At 38.7% G+C, this 23,221-nt stretch overlaps 1 protein-coding gene across 17 annotated transcripts in view; it reads right to left on the reverse strand.

Annotated features, from left to right (window-relative positions):
- plekha6 (pleckstrin homology domain containing, family A member 6) overlaps positions 1-23,221 on the reverse strand; it is a 103,237-nt gene that overhangs the window by 27,221 nt on the left and 52,795 nt on the right. For 7 of the 17 annotated variants that reach the window (XR_012373210.1, XM_073876028.1, XM_073876034.1 and 4 more), the window contains exons 1-6: positions 20,235-20,281; positions 16,733-16,816; positions 14,748-14,880; positions 14,439-14,549; positions 14,186-14,258; positions 6,502-6,602 (exon numbers count right to left, since the gene is read on the reverse strand). Coding sequence is in view for 13 of the 17 variants with exons in the window: in XM_073876028.1 (XP_073732129.1) it covers positions 6,502-6,602; positions 14,186-14,258; positions 14,439-14,549; positions 14,748-14,880; positions 16,733-16,816; positions 20,235-20,266 (534 nt within the window). In the remaining 4 variants the exon portion in view is untranslated. Of the gene's footprint in view, positions 1-6,501; positions 6,603-6,684; positions 7,014-14,185; positions 14,259-14,438; positions 14,550-14,747; positions 14,881-16,732; positions 16,817-20,234; positions 20,282-23,221 lie in introns of those variants that run through there. The other 10 variants (XM_073876032.1, XM_073876033.1, XM_073876030.1 and 7 more) reach the window with 4 other exon arrangements.

The following is a 23,221-nucleotide window of genomic DNA, read 5'->3' on the forward strand; positions in this document are numbered from 1 at the left end:
CTTTGGCTGATTATGCATTGAATCATGCGATCGCATAATCTTGTTATTCTGGAAGGACTGTTATTTAAAACCACTTGTTTAGTGTGTAGATTTTTAGCGGCATCTGGAGGTGAAACTATGAATTGCAACCAACGGCTCAGTCCACAGCTTAAGCCCGATTTATAGTTGTGCGTAAGCTCTACGCTGTAGCTATGGCGTAGGTTATTCGTAGCCTGTGCGTAGCTCTGCGTAGCCTGATGTGTACCTCGCAAAATTTTTAACAGCACGTCAGTTTTACGTGGACCTACGCACAACTATAACAAGCCCTTTACTCCTCCTTTTTCGAAATGTATAGAGTTGGTCCGCCACAGGACAAACAAGTCATTGTCTGAGATAACATAGTGACAAAACGCGCTTTAAAGAACCGCTTTTCCGTTTAGGGCTACTGTAAAAACGGCTCATTGTAAAGTAATAAAAACAATACAGTTCATTATGTAAGGTCTTTATACAACACCACTAATAATATAGTTGTATATATATTATATTGCATTTCTATAAAAAAAAACATTCTAAAAATTACACATTACACCTTTAAAGGATGTTAAAGGCAAGAAAAAAATACTACTTAATTAAATAGATAATTATATCAGGATTAGAATTACCTTCATTGCCAAGTACTATGAGTTTACATGTACTACAAGTCATTTGTTTTGGTGTACTGGTACTTAATCCAATGTAATAAATCTGACAAAAATATACAAAGTGTGGCACAGTACAAAAGCACACAGTTTGAGGGAAAAAGGTGCATTATAGCAGATTGAGTTGTGTATTATTTCTCTTATAATGCTCCAGTTTAAGGAAAAAATAATCACAGTGAATTTTATCTGGGTTGTAAAGCTCCGCGGGTGAGCAGTCCAGCTGTCTACACCTGTTAAATCAAACAGTAGCCCATCTGAGATAGAGGCATTGTTAGTCTGGACAGCAGGTGCCACCGCCCACAGCAGCTCAATGTAAACAGAGAGGAACAGGGCGATTACCTCCCTTTATTTCGTAACTAGGAAGCAGACATTTAGGCTTCAGCAGGTATGAAAATGACAGTCCTCTGCGTTCCTGTCATCCTGTCTCTGTCATTCTGTCTCTTTCTCATTTGGAGTATACGACACGTATACCTGTGAGCTATATGCCATGTGTAGCTAATTTTTTAATCCTTAAATTATGTTTTTATCCTTATTAGTTATGCAGGGAGGGTGTGCTTGTGTACATAAGAGGTCTATAATATCTGGAGGAGCATAAATGATTTTTACGATGTTTGTCAGATGCCGCAAGGTCGCCCTGGAGTACACTAAATACACACTGAATATTGCCATATTTGTTCATTTTTGTTTTTAAGCCAATTATCTGAGCTGTAAATATCATGTGACTATTTATAGTGTGGTTACTGAAGATGACAACGGTGATTGGCCGATGGCACAGCAAGAATGTACACAGTCCCAGTAGCAGTTATCTTGAGCTGATAGCAGGCAGAGAAAAACAAATCCATTTGACACTTTATTACAAGGAAATATACAGACAAATGGGTGTCAGATGGGGTAGGACTTTCAAGGACTTTCCAGGTCCAATACCCTCAAATTCAAGGACTAAATGTGGGGACACATTTCAAGTGAGAGCAAGGTTACATTATGTTACCTTTTAAGTCACATTGTTACAGTTCCCTTTCAAGGGAACTCAAGCTGCGTCACTGCGGTGACACTTTGGGGACGCCTCCATGGGTAAGTGCGTCTGAATGTGTATATCAAATTCAACCAATGGTGAGGCTTTTTGACAAACATGAGGTGACGCGAGATAAGTATATCGCTATTTGTAATATTGCCAAAAACGGCGTTACAGGGATGCAGGAAGTATGGCAAGGGAGACGCGGTGTCTCAGGGAACAACAGTTACATACGTAACCCTAGAAATGTTTTTTAATGTGTCAAACACAACTATGCAAAAAAGCATTTTTGTATGAATCAACATTCGCATAAAGAAGATATTAGCATTTAAAGCGAACAGTTTAGCATGTGTGCTTAAAAGTGTAGAAGTTTATGATATTATTCTACACTACACAGGGAATTATATGGATTTTTTCCACCAGAAAACTTCTTGCATAAAATAGATTCAAGCTCTTTCAATGACCTGTATTTATGTATGTATATTTTCAAAAACTTCCCAGGGCCTTGACATTTTTATGCTATGCTAACCAGTCCATCCTTGACCTCATGGAAAAGTATGATGCCTCACAATGTTCACTTCACCTATCAGTTAAATGTCCCAAATTCCACAAAATTCCTATTCCAGCTGACAGACATATACTAAAGTCTGCAGCCCAGCTGGCCAATAGCAAACAGCTGGGAAAACATACACACAACATAACAGTACGGTTGCAGCCGCAGCTGTAATCTGATGTTGACAAGCAGTTAACAGCACGAGCCAAACAACAGTAAAAATATGACGGAGTAAGGACAAAATGACTGATTTCAGTAACTTTTAATGACTAGGCATCACAGAGACCAACTCCGTCCACCCCTGTATTTTTCACAAACACATACATGCTCTCTTTCTGTATGGCGTCTGTCTGATTTGAGGGTCTATATGTCTGATAAGAGAGATGCTTCACTCCTTCACACTTGGACACTAATAGGGAGTCTTGTCTTAGTAACGGGGTGGAATTTAAACACAACAATAGCTCCTAAAGAGAAAAACTATACTTTTATTTAGATAATAAAATGCTAACTGGTAATAAAATAGGCTCATGGCTAAGCACCAGCGGCATTTAGGTAAAAAAGGTGAACTTGGGACAGGCAGCAGTGACTGTAGAGTCTGTAGAGAGAGGTTTGCTCCAAGAATCCATCAACAGCTCTTTCTGATAGGCTGCAAAGCCGTGCTTTATGGTCCACCCTACCACAGGGACATGACTCTACAGTGAATTCATTACGAACACATCTGAAAGCCGCGTAGCCTTATCTGCACATCCCACAAGCTTTGAAAACAGGCCTGGTTTTGTTTCTGGATCAGCTGAGAACTGACAATTTCTCTGCTGCGAGCTTGATGCCGGCAGACTCACCTCTGTGGTATTTCATGTTTCTGCAATTCAGCCCTCAGAGAAAAGAGGGAAACGTTACACAACCGGCGTTCATTAATATTTCAGCGGCACTAAAAAGGAACGTACGAATAAACAAAGAATATGTTTCTCAATTTTAGAATTAAAAACTACCACAGGTACTGACAGATTTAGCTACTGTAACATACAGGCACAATGTAAAACCTGCAACAATACAGAGCGAGAAAATATAAGACTCCTGTACATGAAACAGAAGAACATCTCGCACCCTGAAGCCAAACATCAGTTGTGATGTTGGCACACCTGAAAAAGATTTCATAAAAGACGTGGCAGTAGATCAAGGTGAAGCACCTGAATATAGACACCCTGGGCAAGATGCACTGCGTCAGAGATGTGTCTGCTTCTTTTGTGAAGGCAACATGATACATGTAACCGTTCACTGTCACAGAGCAGCTTAGAGAATGGCTGACTAACACCCCCCATCTCTTTCTCAATTTCAATTGAATTTTCAATTCAAGTGTGCTTTATCGCCAACACATTTGCAGATGGGCTGCGTATAAATAATGGACAATAGTATATAGTGCAAAATTAAAAGTGAATAGTAAGTTATAGAAATAAAATAAGAACAAAAAGCAATAAAAAGCTAAACACAATGTTACATAATATACTTTAAAGGCATAGTTCAACTTAAAATGAAAATTCTGTCATCATTCACTCATGCTGTTTTAAACCTGTATGAACTTCTCCCTCTGACGAACACAAAATAAGTTATTTGGAGAAATGATGGTAAACACACAGCAGATAGTGTTCATTGACTTTCCATAGTAGGAAAAAATATTTTGAAAGTATTGTGATAAATGATGAAGAAAATATTTTGATAAATGATGAAAAGCACACAGTTGATGGTACCCATTAAATTCAATCATTTTTTTATTCCTACTATGGAAGTCAATGGTCACTATCTGCTTTACATTTCTCAAAATATCTTCTTTTGTGTTCATCAGAAAAAAGAAATTCATACAGGTTTAAAACAACATGAGGATGAGCAAATGATGACATAATTTCCATTTTAAGGTGAACTATCCCTTTAAGTATCTAGTTATAATGTAGATACTCTCTCTCTCTCTCTCTGTGTTTCTCTCGCTCGCTCACTCACTCGCTCTAATGCACAACACACACACCTCAGCCTTTCCCGCTCAATTATTAACACGGAGTCAGGTAATAAATACGTGTCAAAATGAGTTATTTTTAGAGATATACTATGACACACATGACGGTTTCATGAGTTTTATCATGCTTGTCATAAAAACTTCAGCGGGTTGACGTGGCTTCACACCGAAACTAGGGGTCTGTGATATGTGGAGAGCACATTGTACACCCTTTGCCTCTGGGTAAAGATCCCAAGAGACTACAGGTTTTACTGTGACTGATAGTCTTTTTTTGTTCTGCAAGTATATCAGAGTATATGATAGCCTTAGTATTGTAGGAGAGACCATTGAACAGCTCCGGATATGTTTTCAAAAACACGTGGATGGGCATTCATGAGTTTTAGTGAAGCTGTATTGGAGGTCTAAAATTCTTCTCCTAACTCTGCTATTTCCTCAGGGGATGAACATTAGATGCGGAACAAACAATCGTTTGATTCAAAAATCGAGATTCAATATATACAACCTCTATTAAAAATCATACATTAAAGGGATAGTTCACTTTAAATGAAAATTCTGTCATCATTCACCCATCCTCATGTTGTTTTAAACCTATATGAATGTCTTTTTTCTGATGAACACAAAACATTTTTGAGAAATGATGGTAAACACACAGCATATAGTGTCCATTGACTTTAATAGTAGGAATAAAAAATATGGAATTTAATGGGTACCGTCAACTGTGTGTTTACCATCATTTCTCTAAATTTCTTCGTTTGTGTTAATCAGAAAAAAGAAATTCACACAAGTCCAGAACAACACGAGGATGAGTAAATGATGACAGAATCTTCATTTTTGGATGAACTATCCCTTACAAAGTAAAAAAGTCATACACTAAAAATAAAATATTAAATGAATACATGTATTACAAATGAATAAATATTTCTCATGCAACATAATATATATTAAAAATCTAAATGATCATAAATTAATATTATTAGTATGGCTCTAACAACTGCAAAACATCTGCCTTATCTTTTGAACTTAGGTCAAAGGTCATCAACGTCTCATCTTTGCCTCATCCATCGCATGCTTCTTTCTTATTAGTATTTTAAAATTCCAGGTGTTAAAAAAGCTGTTTTACTAGAAACCTAACAAGACCTGCATAGACACGACACAGATTCTTCAGAGTATCTCCAGCCCAGCCCTTAAGGGCTTCACGGGGCCAGAGGCAAAAGATGTAAACATGTAACGGGTCTCACATTCCCACACATGGAAAAAAGCGCGCCTACAGTTTGTTATGTTATAAACACACTTCAAAACACATCTACGGTGTGTAATTCTGATATATCCCAGAATGCACCCTGTCTAATCTAATACAGCCTCACATGTGGGCCAAGCAAAAACATAATCTTATTTTCAAAGTCATAATGAAGTCATCAAAACAGCAGCCTTTCAGAGGGAAACAGCATTGTGGCGCACTATGGGTCTTTATAAAGTCATGACAAAGATGTGAAAATAAACTATACCTGTATATAATGTATTTAGTGGAGTCTGAAAGCCTGGGGCCACATTGAAAATATTCAATTTTTGAAAGGTTTAGAATCAATCAAAAGCCAATGTTATGATGTTAAATGAAAAGGACACATTTAAAATTCTGCAATATTACATGATGACTCATCTGATGTAATTTAGTTTCTTCACATGGTTTAATTTTTTTAACAAAGGGTTAGATATCCATGATTTCAAATGAGAATGCATATGAATTATCAGGTTTGTAGAGCCCATGCCAGATCAAGGGAACTCTCTTTTTCAATTAAATATGAATTAACCTCAAATTGTTATCCTGGCAATATATTTGTAATGTAGAAATTGGTATGAAGTATGCATTAGACAATAATGCAAGACTAGTGACTTTTGACCTTTGTAGCCTGTAGATTCACGGATTAAAGATCTGTGTGCTCAAACCCACGAATCATGATTTAAAATATAATCAGGCATTATGTTTGCCTTTCTGGCACATAGTGTATAAACAAACATACTCAGGAACTCATGCAAAGATGCAAAGTCCACTGCGTGTGTTTATGCAATGCTTAAGTTTTGCGGTTTTGACAGATACGATATTCGTTAATCCACTTTAATTTACACAACTGTCTTCACTTCACAGGAATCCAAGTTGGCCAAGATCCCTGACACTAAATACCATGTTTATCCGTTACCCCCTCCCTCTATTGTCACAAAAAAACACGCCGTACCGAACAAGTTTAAGATCACCAACCTTAAAGGCAAACTTGCGACTGATGTTGTCCGATAGCTGGACTGGTCCAATCTTGAAGCTGAGTAGGGGAAGGCTGCCCAAGACCCCTTCTTCTTTCTCGTCTGGATAAAACAAACACATTAAAATTACTGACAAGTATAAAAAAGCTAATTGTCGCAACAACGTAAAAAACAGCAGTCCAACCTAAATTATAAAATGTGATTATTTAATGTGATCATCTGTTCTTCAGTTCTCAAAAAATGGTTTCCCTGAGCTCCTCTACGTTGGTGATGATGGGCTGAAGAAGTAAAACAGCAAACAGCAGGTAAATCCTATAATAGATATCCATTTTATGCGTTCTCATCGAGAGAAAGCGCTCAAGGCTGATTGTATAATAAAGCACCTCCTTAATTTTTTTAGCGCAAAGCAAGCAGGGTAACGGTGATCCAGTGTTCCTATCGAATCCCTGCTGCCGGAAAATGCACTGAACTCGGGCTTTGACAGCTCTGTGTGTGTGCGTGCGTGTGAATGAGAGAGAGAGAGAGAAATGGGAGGGGTAAAGCAGGTTATGTTAGAAGTGGGCAGATAGGGAGAGAGAGTGGGAGAGAGAGAGAGAGGGAGAGAGAGAGAGAGATATCTATCAGCAGTGACTCAGTGCTGCAAAGACTCTGGCTTTCCGCCAGCTGTACCTGCACTGAGCCAATCAGAATCGGTTATTTTGTAAACAAAACCACTGTTCAACAAAAACGATCCTGAATAAAAACCGCATATTGATACAGAAAGATTTCTGTTATTACCACAGCATACCAAAAATACCAGATACTTAAAAAGGCAAACTAACACATAAACATTGCATTGAATTACAGCTGTCTGTGTACACAAAATCAACTTTATAATACCCCTAAAAGTATTACGTCAGTCAAAGATCATATCAGTTTTGAGAGCTCCGCCTTTGCTTCGTGAAGCAATATTTACTATTACACAAACATAGACAGACATACACAATCACTCACATCATATCTATGATGGAAAATACATGCCAGTATAAAACAGAGGTAATGCCTACGAGTATTTTTTAACTCCCAACTATTTAATTTGCTATTCTTGATGAATAAAACCATAGGGTGAAGCAGTGGCGGCCGGTGATTTCTTTTTCGAGGGCGCGTAATTCGAAGTTCGTCACAATGTGTATGTAGCCCTGTAGCCATGTCTGTGGTTCGTCATTTCAAAATATGTGTTCGGCGCAAGAATTTGTACATATTTTACGAGTCGTCTAATTCTTATGAATTCATACGAAGTTAATCGTGCAAACACATACAATTCTCATGAAAAAAACCCCCACAACAACGAAACCAAAACCTTAACCGCGCATTTAACCCCAAAGTCACAGGGGTCAAGGCAAATCGTACAAAAACTTACGAATGGGGTTGTATGAATTAATACGAATTAGCCAACTTGTAAAACATGCATGAATTCTCGTAATATAGCGTTGGTTTTATCATGCATCTTTGAGCATCATAATAGCATATATAAAAGTTTTAACTGTCACAGTAATCTCTTCATGCTTTAAAACAGCTTGAATACACCCTTGCCTCATTTAGCATATGTGGATGAATATGCGATTAGTCCCCGCCTCTACTCAATAGCACAGCTCGGACCATAGATATGCAAATTGTTCCCCTTCTCCACTCTTTCGCACTACCTCGGACCATAAATATACAGTATATGTAAATAGATGTTACATTCGGCAGTATTAGACATATAACTGCTTAGTTTGGTTTCACACAATGCATACCTGAATCTTTAAGCGCTGATTTTAACAGGTGACAGCACTCACCCTGCATGTGTGAGCAGCAGTGCTGCAATCGTTTCAGCACCAAGTCTATGCGGCATCCATACATAATATCTATGACTCAAACTACTGATCCATGCGTTCAACTGGGTTGATATGACTGATATGAAACCAAGGCGTTTTTAAACCACGGGAGTGAGACTGTCTCCAATTAATTTTATGGAGAAAATACTCAGCAGTGGTGCTGAATGATAATTTTGACATGGCTTGTCTTAAAGCATATTAAAAACACCACAAAAAGACATATAAACAACAAACCTGACTTTCGCCACAGTGGGATTTTAGGCTGTGTGTTTGCTAAATGTTTTAGACTTTGTTTTCACCAAAGATAAACACGCTTGCGTTTGGAGAACTAGCCCTCACATTCAGATCATGCCTATGATCTCAGATTTATGAAGAGCGCATATGCTGCTTTTTTGTATAGGTGTGAAAAGAGAAGGCAGTGTGAAGTAATTAGCCGGAGAAACGTGGCCTAAGTCAACAGGGTTGAATCATGTGGCCCTACAGGCTTTGCTGTACTCACCAATATAATTAAACCTGCTTTGCTGCACGTGGCAAGCTTCTGCAGAAGCCAAAAACCATTACTGTTACCCTCTTCCTCAGGGTAGATGTAAACACAGATGTTCCTCGAGTTTATTATTAAATTGCAGCCCTAGTTGGTAAGATTTTATGATCTAATGTGATAATGGAGCTCAAATATGTCTTACATTTACTGGCTACTCTAAATTATGAGTGTAAGCCAAGAAGTAAGCGTTAAATGGCCAAAAAAGATGTGCGATTAGACCTTTATGAGGCCAAAAGTTTATGCTGTATTTCTAAACGGGATGCACAACACATGTCACTCATACACATGTGAGCCACGTGTAAAGCTTAGGTTGTTGCAAGCTGTTGTGTTTACATTAAATGGCGTAACCAAATGTTTAAGATTATTGGGTGGGGGGTTCCCTCTTATGTCTACAGGCCTGTTTTTAGCAACGGTCTCTATTTCACTTTCTGGGCACAAATAAGTAGACTTGTACAGTAGTACTTGTACTTAAATTCATTATTCTATCTCACACAAACCCCACGGCATGCATTTTTTAAAAAGCCCTAGGAAGTCACCTCCTCTCCCTTTAGCATCAAATCAAATGGGATTCCTGCCCTAGGGAGAAGCACTCATAAAGACAAGCACGGTAGCAAGGTAAAAGTTCAAAAGAGCAGGTGCTCCAAGCACAGACTAGGTAGACAAAACACTATTCCCTCAGATAGAAACCCGAGAAGATAAAGAAATCTTTATGGGACAGGAGTGGACTTTAGGGAATTTTTATTCCTCTTTTCTACAACTGCAGATTTTTCTTAAACTCAGCCATGAGGTTTTTCATAGCCTCACAAAACACGTTTGTTTCTGATATGATATTCCAGAATACAAAAACAAAAAACATGCATGTTTAAAAACATGCAAAAAATGTCTTTAAGGGTAAGTGAAGTGTAAATCTCACAGTAAGTCCGACATGTTTAGAGACGTTGGGAGAAAACTGTTTTTCATATTCACATTACATCACACAGTAACAATCTTATCTATGGCTGTGTACACACACATCAATACACAGTCAATGAAACCAAAACCACAACTATGAACACATAGTGACATCATACATGTTGTTTGATTTTTGAAGCAGTGCACAAAGGAAGTGAACTTTGACAAGAAAGCAATGTTATTATATTATTTAGTTTTTGGTCTAGGAGAGACCATGGCTAGTTGTTATACTTTTACTCCAGTATTATTTGGTCACACACAACTATAATGCTGCGTTCACACCAGCCGGGGTAGAGGCGTCAAGCGCGAGTGATTTCAATGTTAAGTTAATATGAAGACGCGATTCCGCCTCATTTGCGCATCTAGTTCGCACAAATGGTGCGAATTGAGCAGTGTTGCGGTAAATGCGCGAGTTGAAAAATTTTAATGCGCCGTTAACCAATCAGGAGCTTGCTCTAGTAGTGACGTGATTACAGGAAGTGAGCAGAGTCACAGAAGCCCCTCCCATGACATGAATTTCTGCGTGAATGTCTCAATGACTAGAATTTGAGGTGAATGAAGCGAATGAAGCGAGTAAACTCAAACTGTTCAAGCGGCAACGTAGGCGCGGTAAACGCGATTTTGACACCTCAAACGGGGCTGCTGTAAACCCACGGTAACAGACTATAAGCGGTCAAAAGAACGTATGTAACATTATGTAACACATGATTTTAAGAACAAAGGATGTTTACACTTTAACAGACTACTTTTTATCACTGTTATTATTACACTGCTTTCTGAAATACTTGGTTCTGATTGGTCAATAGGTACATCTCAATAACAATCACTAAAATTGTTAACACACTGCTTATCTGTGCACTGCGAGTCATCTTAAAGGGACAGTTTACCCAAAAATGAAAATTCTGTCATCATTTACTCACTCATATACTGTATTAATACAAACCTAAACACATTCCTATGTTCTGATTGTTCTGATTTTGAGGAATGTTTGTAACCAAACTGATCAGAAGCCCCATTGACTTCCATAGTTTTCTTCTTTTGGACGGATGTCAATGGGGCTTCTAATCAGTTTGGTTACAAACATTCCCCAAAATATCTTCCTTTGTGTTAACCAGAATAGGTTTGTAACAACATGATGGTGGATAAATGATGACAGAATTTTCATTTTTGGAATGAAACTGTTGAACTATCCCTTTAACCGGTACTACTTATATGTTTAATGTATCACTCCGCTTTCACTTCTCAGGCACTTTTGAATTCATTACTGATGAACTAATATTTCAAATAAATATTTTGTGTCCAATTATTTACTTACATTGCAAGTATAGTTATGCAATAAATTATCATTGAGATCCTGGTCATCCTGTCTGAAGTTTATTTTAGCGTGCAGAAAAAGTAAACTATGGATGGTGTTACACACCGACGCGGCTCAGGGACATATTGGGCTGTTCGCGGTTGCAACAACTCATGGCGAAAACAAACTCGCTAACCGGAAGTGCTTGGCAGAGTGAAAGGCTAATGGCGGCCCGCCTATTTCACCCAGGAAACTTATCTATAGATTTTTACTTAAAGGAAAACAGCACCGTTTTTCAATATTTTACTATGTTCTTACCTCAACTAAGACGAATTTATACATACCTCTCTTTTCTCAATGCGTGCACTTAATCTTTGTACAGCGTGTCGTGAATGTGTTAGCATTTAGCCTAGCCCCATTCATTCCTTAGGATCCAAACAAGGATGAATTTAGAAGCCACCAAACACTTCCATGTTTTCCCTATTTAAAGACTGTAACATGAGTAGTTACACGAGTAAGTATGGTGGAACAAAAAAGTGGCGTTTTCCTAAGTGGATAAAAAATTAGAACTATATATGGCGGAAGAGCACTTAGTTTGCAGCACTTCGACCTGGGCGCAATAATATTGAAAGAAGTTTGAGTGAGAGGGGGAGTAGTCAGGAGTAATGATGTTACTGCACACCAAGGTCAAAGTGCTGCAAATTAAGTGCTCTTCCTCCATAAGTGTATAAATTCTAAATTCATCCCTGTTTGGATCCTAAGGAATGAATGGGGCTAGGCTAAATGCTAACACATTCACGACGCGCTGTACAAAGATTAAGTGCACGCATTGAAAAAAGATGTATTAATTAATCTAAGGTGAGGTAAGAACATAGTAAAATATTGAAAAACTGTGGTGTTTTCCTTTAAATACCCGCTATTCATCATGTCAATACTTAATGAAAGCAAAAAGTTCCACTTTTGTTTATGATTTATTTAATTTTTTTGCAGAACATCCTGTGCTCCTGTATAGCTCAGTGGTAGAGCATTGCGTTAGCAGCACAAAAAATCATGGATTTGAACCCAGGGAACACGCATTTTGATAAGTCGCATTGGATGAAACTGTCTGCCAAATGCATAAATGTAATCCTAAAACAGATTCTGCAATAGATGTGGAAAACCTGCGTATGATCAAAACTGTATTGCTGTTGGCATAATGCTGACTGCAGCTGCAGACGTACAGTATGCTGGACATGCAGCCAGCTGATGCGCATCCACAGCACCTGCGGGCCAACCTCTTATCTGCCCACCCAGAAATCAGCCTATCTGATAATGTGAAAACTACATGTAAGAGAATGTGGGAGGGGCTAGTGTTCAAAGAAGTTCAAAGTCTTTCAGTATCTCTGCATCCCGTGGTTGACATTCATGTCAAGCAAAACATCTTTCATTACTGGAGTGTTATTTCACAATAACGATGGAACATATTGTATATTTGTGGTGCCTGGAGCATCCTTACCCCAACCTGCGACAGTCATTATATAATTCACACACAGTCTCAATCCTACAATGCATATTAATGATGTTGATTCTGCATGCTTGAGCAATGACTGACCTTCACAGTTCAATCAAAATCAAAGATGTCACTTTCTGACAGAGTGTGATGGATGTGTGAGGACAATGTGAACAATTCACTTACTAATTCACTTCACACTTACAGCACCAAACGCAACACCAGCACCAAAAAAGACAACCAGGCAACAGTAGGCAACCAGCTGAATATATATGCATATATTGAAATGTCATGTTATAACCTATAATTTCCCCAAACCAAACCAAACATAATTACTAATCTCTCATGTATGCCTCAGTTGGAAGGCAGACCGCAAGTTGGATGCTTTAGGTTCATGTCAAACTCTGAACGCTACCATGACAACTTGAGCTTGTGTGGCTGTCAAGACATCACCATTGAGATCAAGAGAGATAGAAGAATAGACATAACAAATACATGTCTAAACATGACATCCTCTGTTTCTGGCACTTAATAAACTACGACAGTCTTTTATAACACTGCTGATAGACAACAAAGTACTGTGGTAGCCTACTTGGTGTCTTTCACATTGTTCATCTTTTCTAAGCTTTAGTCATACTTGTAAACATGGCTTTGTATACTAATTTTATTGTTAGTTCATTGATAAAAGTCGCTTTGGCATTATTACCATATTCATGTACCAAGGAATTTATAGGGAACCCATTGGCAAATAGCCTTTTTCTTCGGACAAGACTTAAAGGGGACAGAGAATAAAAAAAACATTTTTACCTTGTCTTTGTTGAATAATGGTAGTCTACCCACATTCACAAACATACAAAAAGTGCTAAACATGCTAAACATATCATAGAAATTCCTCTTTTAGAAATGTCAGTCAGAAAACAGCCCAAACTGAAAATCTGATGCTTATGACATCACAGGCATCTAACTGCACATCCACTTTAAAATAATTGGCTACATTTTTTGAGTGGCAGCAAAGTCAGCCAATCAGTAATGAGATTGCAAGTTAAGCCAGTAGGGGGAGCCAAATAGGTGCAAAACCACTTGTTTGAAATCCTCCACCCTAATAGAGCTATCTGAGAGACGTTTTTAGGAAGCTTCTAAGGCATTACAGACCCAAACAAAAAAATGTTTGTCTACATGTCACATCACAGAACAAGGATAAATACTCTGTTCAACCATTCTATGTCAACTTTAAAATGTTATATCATTTTGGTTGTTGGATGATAAGTAGAAAATCAAAAGGGCATGTGCATTTCTAAATAACTTCATATAAACAGTCCTTAGTTTATAACTTAGTTTATTCTTCTTTGCTATTGGCAGCACACAGCCTGTCTGTCCACCACAGTATTTTTGGTGAAACAATGCCAAGGGTTAAATACAAATGCTGTTTCTGGCTTTTGAAAAATGCATACAACTTCTGACTTTTGGGTAACTCAATAAAGTGTTTAAGAAAAACCACAAACCCTGCATTTATCTATAAAATCAGCATTTACATAACCGTCAGTCTCATCTTACCTTTATAGTAGAAGAGACATCGATCCGTTAGCACAAACCAGCGCTTATTCCACTGTTTCACTCCACTGCTCGCCTACAACAGAGTAAACACACAAAAAAAGTTACGTTGCTACATTAATATGCCTAGACATCATTAAAACAGTCAAACAAATGTCTTAAGTGCATATTACGGAGATATGTCTTCGGGCTGTGTGAGTGTATCGATTTGTTTTTGTGAGGATGATGTCTGCGGTTTAAGTGTGAGTAACAGTACCTGTTTGTGCAGCCAGCCCTGCCGGGTCACCTGAGCGTTAGGGTTGCGGCGCATAGAGTTGGAGCGCTTCCCGAATGTGGCGGCACGTTTGGGCGTACGCGTGCCGGCCTGCTGGTTAGAGAAGTGATTATGATAACATCAACAGTATGCACATATGCACATGCACGATGGTGGAAAAGATTTACAGAGAGCTAAACGATAAGGCAATGTTACTGATGTCTGTATTGCAACAAATAGTAATTGTACCTATAAAACTAATATTACAATAATGTCTTTTATTCTTTCGTCCAATGCAGCTACTGTACTAACCCGTGCATGGCTCGGGGTATCCGAGGGGGTTTCTGAAACCATGCTGAGATTGTTGCCGTTGCTGTTGGTTTCGTTGGCTTTGTTCAAGGGCCCTCTACCACCCGCCTTGCCGTTCATTTCCGAATTGGAGCTCCTGCAAGCACAAGCACACAGCCAATGAGCCATCCCTGCTTCTGACATCACCGTACAGAAGAATAATGCAGCACACGCTTCTCATCATCAACTTCCCCGCTGCACCGATGCATAAAAATCACAGTCAAATAAATAAATCGAGCAACTGCACTGGGGAAAAACTGAAGGAATTATGGGATGGAAGCACACAGACACACAGGAACCAGCTATTTTTATTTCCAACTGGCACAGGCGCAAGGCCGCACCCCTGAGGTTGCACTTTAAAAACAGTCGACGGTTCACAAAGAATGCGATCGGAGTAGAAGGCCGAGGAGAGAATAAGAAAAAAAGAGAGAGAAAGAGAGAGAGAGTTGTGTGGATGCAGGCCTGCAGACGTAGGCCAATCATATTGATCTTCTTAGTGGCCTCTCCAACAGCCTTCGATCCAGTGACTAGGAAGACAAACGAATTTACAACCAACTCCCTGGAGCATTTAGTGACTAACGCTTCCATCTAAGAAAGATGCACGCTACCCTCTGCGGTCCTGGTTTATAGCCATATGCAAGTTATTATCAGCAAAAAAATCCCAAAATGAATCACATAAACACATATGGAATGGTGTATGCATGCGCAGATCAGACGAGGACACCATACAACAAAAACACAGACTCAAAGACTATTTGAACTAATACACAAATAAAATTTTGGGACTTATTGTCTAATAGCAGCAGCTATGTTCCAGTGGCTTTCTGCATTGTAGCAGCAAATTAATAAAGTTAACCACCGCAAGGCTCTTTGCTATACAGACATCGGCCCTTTATTTAATGTGCTATTGGCTGCTACTCAATACTGCATTGATCTGATGAAAAGCAGAATCGTTGGAGAGGTAAGTGCACTCTTTTTGTCCACAAGGAAGGCTTTAGTAAATGTAAATCTTCCACCTAAGATATCTGATTCCATCCAAGTCTATTTGATGAAACACTCTCAGTGTAATTTTACCTGACAGATGTTTATTCATGTTTTAAAGTGTGCAATAATAATATCTACCGTGCAAAAAATCAGGGCTCGTCTGAGAAATAGATACTGTATGTTTATTCTGTGCCCGTGTTTTTTTAGCCCAGGGTATGCAAATTGTGTACTATGTTTACTTTATAGTATAGAGTACGCTAAATTGTGCATTTTCATTGCCCACAAACCCATCACCCATTTAAATTAGTTAAAGGTGCAGTGTGTAATTTTTAGAAGGATCTCTTGACAAAAATGCAAAATAATATACATAACTATATTATCAGGGGTGTATAAAGACCTTTTTATAATGAACTGTTAGGTTTTTATTACCTTAGAATGAGACGTTTTTATCTACATGCAACGAGAAGTCGTCATTTTGTGCTGCCATGTTTCTACAGAAGCCCTTAATAGACAAACTTTTTTTACTAAGTTGTCTCCGTCAATGACATGTTTTTCCAGTGGCGTCTACCATAGCGTCTCTATGCATTTCAAAACGAGGGGTGCGCAGTGGGCTGAGCTGTTGGTTGCAATTCGCAACCTCACCACTGGCTGCCGCTAAAAGTTACACACTGCAGCTTTAAACCAATTTAAAAACCTTTGTTTTTAAGGCTTTAAAGCAGCACTGATCTTACTTATCTTATTAGTGTAATAAACAATAAAAAAAATTTACCTGATACATTCACCCACATCCACCCCAAAAATCGCATACTCAGAAATAACATTTTATAAGTATGTAAACCCATTTAGATTATACGCCGCATAAAATTTCTGTTATGCGTGTCGCAATAGTTTATTAGCTTGTATTCAACATTCAGCACAGGCTTTAAAATGGGTTTAAACAAATGAATAAAGTAAAGAACACTTACAACAAAATTTTCTGGATATGTCCGTTCTCCTCCAGATGGTTCTGGATCACTTGGTGTCCAGCCGGTCCATTTGCGTCATTTTGACTGAAAAGACAAAAAAAACCCACTAATTAAGATTTCAGGCTTATTAACAAACACGTTTCAAAACTTTGAATCCTTTAAAACAATATGTGGTAAAACAGACTTTCCGTTTGTTTAATACGACTTTTTCGAGCGGCATCAAAGCAGAGCAACATAAGCCACAGCCCTCCTCTATTAATAATTCAATGTTACAATATCACCTCTGATCAATACATGGCCACTTTCTTTGTTAGCCCATGTGAGACAAGTACTGTGGAGATGAATGGCTGTCAGCATTTGTGGGAGATGTGTTAAGTGAGAAAGACGTCACTATCACAATATTTGAGTTAAAGAAGAATGCTTTGAGATAAATATCGTGTCTGGGTTTATACACCATCATTATGATCAGTCTGTGTTGAGAGGTGACATATCTTTTGTTCATATGAAAAGCAATGTGTACCGTATGACAGCAGCCTGAGGTGAACTTTCTGTCACACGCCCTCTGCTCTCAGCTCGTGTGTATTCCCTGTAGATGGCTTGTGTGTAAAATCCTACAAGTGTTTTTGTGCAAACTTGTGACACTTTTCGGACTACCAGTTTTAGAACCGCTGAAGAGGGAGGAAGTTTTGAAAATAGCAACTTTGAGGTCATCACAAAATGTGTCATATATATAGACCAGTTCAAAAGATGTAAACAACACTGGTCCAGAAGCACTTCCTGTTTTAACACTAGATAAACGTTGGGATAAAATAAACCAACCGAACATATAAACCTGAATTAACTGAAGTTAAACAAACATCTTAAAGATAATAATATATGTAAAATAAAAAAATAACTGTCACAAACTGTAGCAGGGGGTGTTTCTGGACCAGTGTTGTTTACATCATTTGAACTGGTCTATATAATATTTATATCACAGGGCTGTTGAATGCTTTATTCTGATTGCTTGAGAAATGTTCCACGGGTATGCATTATTTTTCGATAAAGGCACACCTTACCTGTCAAATGTTTAAAATAACCACCAGAGCAATATCTTAGCAATGTCTTTTAGCATAGCTTACCATAATCCATTGAATCTGATTAGACCATTAACATTGCGCTCAAAAATAGCCAAATAGTGTAGATATTTTTCCTATTTAAAACTTGACTCTTATGTAGTTACATAGTGTACTAAGACCGACTTTGCTGTTGTAACATGGCCCTTGGTAACTTTCAATAGTAGGGGACTATTTTTCGGGCACTGCGTAATATCGTTGCACCTCCTGCAGTCATGTTACGGCAGCAAAGTACTTGATTATTACGCCAGAATGAGAGTATAGCTCATAACCATATCGGCCTAGAAAATCACAACTTTTACATTTCTGTCAGTCTTAGTACACAATGTAACTACAGAAGAGTCAAGTTTTAAATAGGAAAAATATCCAAACTCTTTGGTTATTTTTGAGCGCGATGCTAACGGTCTAATCAGATTCAATGGATTATGCTAAGCTATGCTAAAAATGTGGTACTGCCAGACCCGGAGATCGGCTGAATGGATTCCAAAACTGTAAAAATCAAATGTTTAACTCTAGGGGAGCTAGAAAATGAGCATATTTTTTTTTAAAGTGGAGTGTCCCTTTATGCCTTTGAAACGCGTTTGTATGAAAATCTCTGTAAATTTTCTCTGAGAATTAAGCCATTAATAGCATAGCATAGGTTTATATATAACCCAACAGTTTGCCCCAAAAGTTAAAAACTTTTAACTTTAACTTTTAAACCGTAGTTAGTGTGTTATGTTGCTATAATAGCATAAATAATACCTGTAAAATGATAAAGCTCAAAGTTCACTGCCAGGCGGTATATTTTCTTTAACAGAATTCGCATTTCAAAGCCTACAAAGAACGACCGGTTTGGACTACATCCCTCTACTTCCTGCTTTAATGACGTCAATAGAACAGTTTTTGACTAAACTCCACCCACAGGAATACTTCAGTCGCCAGCTAAGCTAACGGCAAGCTAAGCTGATATCGAATCACAACACACTAAACAAGCTACACAATCAGAACTCTATATGTATTTCTGAAGGAGGAACTTTTTAGAACAAGGAAGACATCAGCTTGTTTTAAGGACACTGACAGCGCTATACAGATAAGTATATTGTTTGAAAAATACGGTGTTTTTTACACGTGAAACATGAACACATGTTATATTGCGCACTGTAAACACAATAAAAGTTTTCAAAAACACAGAAAGAACGGGACCTTTAAGATAAGGTAACATAAAAATATTCAGTATGTAGATTTGATATCATTCTTTACAGTGAGTCAGTGTATGTTTGTCCAGAAATGGTAGATGAGGAGAGTGTTTAGAAACCTTATTGAAAATATATCTTAGCAACTATAACCAAACAATATTAAATATTCATATGCTCTGCACAGTCACAAAAACTTTCATTCACTTTGTAGCTTTAGTCTCTGAGGTAAACATGTCAAACAGCAAAAATAAACACATACTGGAATGATAAAGAAGAATAAATGATTAATATTTAATGTTCAGTTAATGTTTAACATGAAAGTTGACCTATAATTATTAACTGCGTAAAGCAACTGTGTGACACAAGATTAACCATAAATACATTTCACATTACAAATGCAAAAAGTACACATTTTGGGTTTCACAGCAAAGGACCGTTACTCTTTTTTGTCCTTTCCCTTGCTCTTCAAGAGGAGCACAGAAGTTCAACCAAGCAACTTGCCAAATTCTTGGCATCGCCCACTTAACACGAGCAGAACTTTGAGTCTGTGCAGTTTCTAAACAGACACACAACACACACAGAGTCTGATAAACTGGGGACAAACAACGTTGGGCCAAGAACACACTTACGCTGAAGGCATCTATCTCTTGACACCAAAGGTACACACACCAAACCTCACTGCTTTATAAAACAACACATCTAGAACAAGTTAAACCACTGAAATTGGGTTGAGATGCGTGTATCCACATGTGCACGCTTTAACATGGCCCAAAGAGTCCTGCGGCTGAGCACGCTCACTCGTGCGTAACCTATAAACCTATATAGAGGAAGAAGATGTCTGTGTTCTAATAACCACCACCTATGACTAAATCAATGAGTGAGTCATTAACAAACATGCAAATGATTTCTAACAACCCAAACAGATCTGAGCATGTGGGATTCACTAGACCGCCACTCTAGATGTCTCAGGAATGACATTCAAAGCAGGCGCCGAGTAACAGTCAGCCAGCAAGAAGCAAAACGGTTCGCTTAGGTACCTAAGAGACACAATTCCTCGTAAATCTGGTCCACAATGGTAGCACTGCATTGCAGTCCTTTCTGACCTCCAGCACTGAATTTCTTTTCACACCGCTGCAGGTTCACTCCCTGCCTGATGCTATAAACTAAACTTAGCCCTATCCCTCTCTCCCAACGTCCCGCCTCACCTACCTCACTCGCCGGTCCGCTCGAAACTTCAGCATTTTCCCCTGGATCAATCATATAAGCCTGTGAGATGAGGCCGGATAGAGAAACGGTGTGGACGAGAGGCAGATAACAGCAGGTATGTGATGCCGGAGACCGGAGAGCCTGTGTGACTTAAGCTATAGGGTGTTGGATACAATAATTGCTGTCCTTCTTTTTCTCCTTGAGCATGTGTGCTGTTGCCAGCCAGCTTCACACGCTCTCTCTCTCTCTCTCTCTCTGTTTTAGTGTCCCTTGCTCAACCTCTATATCTCATTCTGGCTCTCTTGCCTTCCAGATCTGCTCGGCTCAGCTTATTTGGCTACTGGATTGGCCCGTCTCTCTCTCTTTTGCTCGCACACGTGAGGCCTCCTATCAGAGATCAGATTGAGATGTAGATGCTACCCATTCGCCTAACCGAGGAGGAGTCATGACCAGAACTCCCCCGGGATGGCCATGACAGACCAGGCTATGGTAAAGCAGAAGGGGAGTGGCCGACTGAAGGCCAAAACAAAAGACGTTAGTCATTCAGGTGGACAGCTTCACGTCTGTGCCCGCCCAATATCAAATGTTATATGCTATATATGCTAGCATATGGATCTGTATCTCATTTGGAGACAAGCTTAGCATTAAAACATCTAAGCCAGGGAATGCCACGGACAAGCATATTAAAATGTCATATGCTGTATATTTATGTCAGATCGACTTTAATCATGTCTGCAGATATACAAAATGTATCATTTATTTAGCGTACATCTGGATGTGTCTATCCTACTGTAAAGTGGGTGCAGCAGGATGTAGCCAATAAAAGATGATTTACAAGTCAATGAAACCTGTCTGTATCACTTGCTTAAATAGTTAATAAGCTTTTCATTTATAAAAAAGGAAAGACTGGCCAACTATCCAAGGTGTACCAAAGATGCAAGGTCAGCGACCCTGCATAGAAAAGGCAGCTTCGGGTAATGGATGGAAAGCAAGATGATAAAGTATAAACCACATCTATAAAGCTGACTTTCATCATTTTCATCATATATATATGTTAAAATTGCCACTTTGTAGGTGTGAGCAAAAATGTGCCTTTTAAATGCAAATGAGCTGATCTCTGCACTAAATACTAAATGGCAGTGCCGTGGTTGGATAGTGCAGATAAAGGGGTGGTATAATCCCTTTCTGACATCACAAGGGGAGCCAAATTTCAATGAACTATTTTTTCACATGCTTGCAGAGAATGATGTACCAAAACTAAGTTACTGGGTTGATCTTTTTCACATTTTCTTGTTGATAGAAGCACTGGGGACGCTATTTATAGCACTTAAACATGGAAAAAGTCCGATTTTTATGATATGTCCCCTTTAAACGAAGCTGACTGGCAATAACTCACCCCACATTGTAGATGAAACGTAAAGCACTTCTCAATCCCTAATAGATTGCTTTCACACACACACTCCTGTGGCATCTGCTGAGGTCACTTCAAGCTTCACCTCTCTGAGATGTGCCAGAGCTGTTAAAAACACTGAAAACACACAGCGGTCATCCTGCTATTCCTGGGATTTCATTATAATAGCAATCCAACCAGATGGTCTCATTCCTGTGGCCGGAAATGACAGGTACACATACAAACACAAGACACCAGCCTGCCCATCTAAGGAGATTACAACCCTACCTCCACCACCACCTTGCGTGACTGTATTTTATCCTACAAATACATCTCACAATCACAAGTTATGAATATTTTAAATGAGCCTCTGAATATTTAAACCAACCCTATAGACCTGCTGTCATGTAGCTCAGCGTGGTACAGATCAGCAATAGCAATGTCAAAAACGGAATATATAAACTAATAAAACTATGCTTTCGATGTGCCAAATTCATCAATGTTAAGGTAAACACGTCAATGTTTGCATTTGTACAGATTGTGCTAATCCATATGGTGTTACAAGGGCTCATCGACTTATTTATTATCCCTGATCCTTAAACCTTGGATATAAAGAGCAAGCATTCATTCAGTGCTAATTTACAGAGCTGGTATGGAATGTACTGTACCGCCTATAATGTGTCTGGTTTTTGCAACACAAGGCAGCACGTGGCATGCTGTTAGCTGGCGAGTCATAAAAGCATATCCATTTGCAAACAATTTACCTGCTGTGTTTGTGCTGTTAATACCATCCTTCAGCAAAGCATTTAGTATGGAGAGCAGCACACTTGAATTAAAATCGTCCTTGCATTGACAGAACGGAGGTCAGCCAGAGAGTCACTTTGTCATATGTGCTTACAGGACCAAAACAATTCATTTCAGCAGCATTTCCAACAACTGCGCCCACTCAAAGATCATCTGGGAACGCTGCAAATAATTTGCAATGTGTGCGTTTGTGCGGAGGCGGAATTATGGTTATTTATTATGATGTCTACTCATAGACTGCAAAGGTGGAAATCTAACAGTGGGTTATTTTTGTAAATAGCGAGTCACAACACAGGGCTCTATCTTACACCCGGCGCAATGCAGCGCAATGCGCGAAGCAAGTGTCATTTGCTAGTTTCCACCCTGCGCAATTATAATTTTCACGTTTAGCGCCGCGTTGTTTAAATAGCCCCCTTTTGCGCCCATGGGTGTTTTGGTCTGAAAACGAGGTATGTTCAGGTGCATTGTTGGCGCGTTGCTATTTTGAGGCAACTAAAATAGACTACGCCATTGACCAACAAAAACCTGGTCTAAAGTCTAAAGTCAATGGCGCAATATGTTTTTATGTTATTTAAAGAGCGCATTAGTAATATGGGCCTAAACGGGACAACAACGCCGGTTTGCTTATTACATACATAAAAACGCTTTTAAATATGAAAGATTAAAGGATTGAATGTAAAAGATTATTATTGAGTCTCTTGGACATAAATGAGGACTAATTATGAGACGTTAGAAGGCACAAAGAGCTGCTTCACCTGCAGCCTGGTAAGTAATTAAATATTTTGCTTTAAACAAA

This window comes from Misgurnus anguillicaudatus, chromosome 14 (assembly GCF_027580225.2).
Source record: "Misgurnus anguillicaudatus chromosome 14, ASM2758022v2, whole genome shotgun sequence".
Taxonomy (NCBI): Eukaryota; Metazoa; Chordata; class Actinopteri; order Cypriniformes; family Cobitidae; genus Misgurnus; species Misgurnus anguillicaudatus.